Source organism: Austrofundulus limnaeus, unplaced genomic scaffold (assembly GCF_001266775.1).
Source record: "Austrofundulus limnaeus strain Quisiro unplaced genomic scaffold, Austrofundulus_limnaeus-1.0 Scaffold374, whole genome shotgun sequence".
Classification (NCBI taxonomy): domain Eukaryota; kingdom Metazoa; phylum Chordata; class Actinopteri; order Cyprinodontiformes; family Rivulidae; genus Austrofundulus; species Austrofundulus limnaeus.
Window position 1 is genome coordinate 442,373 of NW_013952776.1, and position 3,906 is coordinate 446,278.

Here is a 3,906-nt window from a genome sequence, read left to right on the forward strand (position 1 = left end):
GTATATATACAGTATATACATAGCCTAATGTTTTGTCATAAAACTGAGTCATAATCCTCATTCTTGGTTCATTCAAGCCTAATGCAGCCATTTTAAATCAACAATAAATGTTAAATTTATGATTTAATGCAACATAATAAACAAATTTAAAAGATAAAGATAATAATATTGTTCTTTTACATAAAAAAAGAAAAAAATGTTCCTTTATCATCCCGCAGGGCGTCCTTCCGATCACAGACACAGCTTCTCTACCCTCTGTGCCACCACCTCCCCATAATGAAGCATTTCCCCCACCATTTGTCAGGCATTATCATCTTAATGTCTCTAATGCAAAATATTTAAATAAGTAGGAATTAAACTGTGTATAAGGACAGATGTAGTTTTTTTATTTGTTTGTTTGTGTTATTTTGCTTGTCAGTGGTGACTCAGAGATCCTGGTGAGTGGGGGGTACAACAGCAGAGCCAGGGGGTGGCCATTGGTGGCCTTGACCACCACATACTAATCTTCAGCCACCACAACGGACATCCCAATAGGTTCAGGAAATTATAGAGAATAATATCCTCAACTGATTGGGGTGGCTTTTATATATATACACTATATTGACAAAAGTATTTGCTCACCTGCCCTGACTCACATATGAGCTTAAGTGACATCCCATTCTTAATCCATAGGGTTCAATATGATGTTGGTCCATTCTTTGCAGCTAGAACAACTTCAACTCTTCTGAAGGCTGTCCACAAGGTTTAGGAGTGTTTATGGGGATTTCTGACCATTCCTCAAGAAGCACATTTGTGAGGTCACATACTGATGTTGGACAGAAGGCCTGGCTCTCAGTTTCTGCTCTAATTCATCCCAAAGGTGTTCTATCTGGTGAGGTCTGGACTCTGTGCAGGTCAGTCAAGTTCATCCTCACCAGACTCTGACATCCATGTCTTTATGGATCTTGCTTTGTGCACTGGTGCACAGTCATTTGGATGGGTGAGCAAAAACCTTTGGCAATATGGTGTATACCTTGAATTTAATGTGGCTACCCAATTTTTGATTGGGACCTTCCTTAGCCTAGATGCAGCCACACACCAAAAGGAAGGTTGGTACCTCTCTTATTTTTCAAGTTATTCTACTTTGAAGAAGGTCAAATGGAGGTTATTTCTTTTGCTTGGTGAAAGGGGGATGAAAGTGAAGCAAGAGAAAAGAAGAAAACATTTTGAAGTAGGAATGGATCGSTTACTGTTGCAGGTCTTCTGGTCGACGGTGAGTTCATATCCTGGACGGCAGCGACACTCGTAGCCATCAGGCAGGCTGACACAGATGTGTTTACAGCCATGATCCACCGAAGCACACCAGTCATCAGCTGCACAGAGACATGTGAAGATAGATATGTTGAAAAAGTCACCTGCAAACACTTGATTTGTGCACCTGTGGATAGAGACACGGAGGAACATCAGCCACAAATATTTAACTGTTCAGGACCTCACATTTGCTTCAAATGTTGGGATCAACTGTTGGAAATGTCTCATGGATCAGGCTGTTCTGTAAAACGTGCAGCTTGCAGAGGAGGAAACAGGATGAACTGGAAACTGAAACTGTAACTGGTTTAAAACAATGTTATCCTTTTTTAAAGAGCTCTTTCACCTTTGCAAGTCTTGCCATCARGGTTGAGGGTGAAACCTTTCCTGCACTTGCACCGGTACGAGGCRGGGCTGCTCACACAGATGTGCTGACACTGGTGGTCCACCACTTTGCACATGTCTGAACCTAAAACACCAACATTGACAGAAACTCAGGCTCAAGTTTGCAACAACACACAGACCAGAAACACGGGACGGTCTGAGGAACCGGTCACCTCCACAGAGTTTGGACTGGAACACAGAGATCAGAGTTTCTATCTGACTGAAGTTGGCCACCAGGTGGACGTGCTCGGAGTGCGGCTCACTGCCTATGGTCTTCAGGATCTTCATGTCCACCCTGCCCACTCCTATAGCAAAGATCTGGATGCCGGCCTGCCTGGCTTCAGCTGCGATCTCCTCCACCGTGTCCTGAGGTCTCCCGTCCGTCACGATCATGGCGATACGTGGAATGTGCAGGTTTATGGGCCGGGCCCCCTGCTCCTCAGTGAAGGCCACCTCCATGGTGTACTGGATGGCCAGACCAGTCATGGTCCCCGTGGCGAGGTGCGTCATGTTCTTCACAGCCTGCTCCACCTCAGCTCTGGAGGTGTAGGTGTTGAGGGAGAACTCAGACTGGACCACGCTGCCGTACTGGAGCAGACCAACCCGGGTTGCATTGTGGCCAATATCCAGAAACTGGAGCAGGTTGATGATGAAGGTCTTGACTTTCAGGTAGTCACTGGGGTGGATGCTCCTGGAGCTGTCGATGATGAAGACGAAGTCCAGCGGGGTGGCTTTACAAGGGTTCTCTGCGACCACGAAGAGGACTGGGATCAGTTCTGGTAAAGACTTACAGCAGAGTCTTGTCAGCACCGAGTCACTCACCCACAGCTTTGCTTTGACTCGTCGTGTGATTCTGTCCTCTGCCTGGGATCGGTCTGACACGGCGCCTGTCCAGACTCGCTGCACCACAGGACAACAGGCCGAGGAAGACCAGAACCACGAGTCTCATTCTGTCGAGAGAAGACATCTGCAACTGAGAGGCTGAGAAATGAGACGAGATACAATAAGACTCTGTGTCGAGTAAACAGGAAGACAAACTCYGACAGTTTACAAGTCTGAAAGAAAACTACCAACAACAAATCTGGTGATAAAAGGTGGAGATAGACATTAATGTTTTGTCTATGTGTGTCTGTTTGTTAGCAAAATATCTCATGAATCAGWGAACAGAAACTTTCAGCATGTATTCATTAGMTGATCTCAACAATCCAGTTCAGGACTGCTTCAGCAGCAGTCTGTGGAGACACAAAATGACTAAAACTCAGATGCTGACCTAAAGTTCGATGTGCTAGTAGCTGACACTCATCTTTAAGACATCATTTGAGAGCTAACACATCTGGCATGAGATCACTTATGACATCATTCACAAGRTTTAACAAACTGCTAAAATTCACTGCTCTCTTATAAGATGAACTTGGGTATAAATGATGCAATCAAGGAATGCTAGGTGTTTAATAGATATATCAAAGTGGGGGGTATTATGTATTTTCAGTCATGTAGTGTGTTACCTGCAGTTGTTACGAAAAAGCTGTATATATCAAAATAAATTAGACTTTGCATCACAGTCTAAACACCTTGAAATTGGCCTCTGTCTCTTTAAGAACCTCCTAACTTTTCTGACACTCCCACTTCACGTCTTTACAACAATGTTTCAGGGGAGGGGTGCTCTGTGGGGTGGGACCTCAGCTGCATACTGAGCTCCAGGGAGGAGCTTTGTACCAATAGGCGGAGCTTTGTACCAGCAAGTGTTTAGGTAGCTCCACATGACTACAGGAGATTCAAGGATTTATGAAACATGTATGAATGAGTCAAAGCAACATTCTGGGTGGATTTTGATGAGGGAATGACATAACATGATATAAAGCTCAAGTATTTGTGAGTCCCACATTAAAGMCACATTTTACTATCAAAAAGAGTCAACTAACTCTATCAATAAACGTTGCACCAGTGACCGAAAGTGACTTAAGAGAAGCTTAAAGTGACACACTGCTTCCCATTTCCAATAGTTCTCAGGACAGAATTCTCTGCCTGCAAAACCTTCTGCCTTTTGTAAAACAGATTCACAGTCAGTGTCAATTTACTTATTCTGAAAGACAGACTCAATCGTTTTATTACGAACTTCTCTGAAAAAAATCTTTCTGAACAAAGTTATGAACATTTACCTGAGAACAATAACAGCTCACACACAAACACACACACACACCCACACACACACACACACACACACACACACACACA

At 43.9% G+C, this 3,906-nt stretch overlaps 1 protein-coding gene across 1 annotated transcript in view; it reads right to left on the bottom strand.

Moving 5' to 3' along the window:
• The window catches only part of LOC106528360 (matrilin-2), a gene marked incomplete in the record, with an annotated part of 19,803 nt that overhangs the window by 12,843 nt on the left and 3,054 nt on the right, over positions 1 to 3,906 (bottom strand). The window contains 4 exon segments of the mRNA XM_014023506.1: positions 1,230 to 1,352; positions 1,634 to 1,756; positions 1,845 to 2,417; positions 2,494 to 2,652. Of these exon segments, the coding sequence (XP_013878960.1) occupies positions 1,230 to 1,352; positions 1,634 to 1,756; positions 1,845 to 2,417; positions 2,494 to 2,638 (964 nt within the window).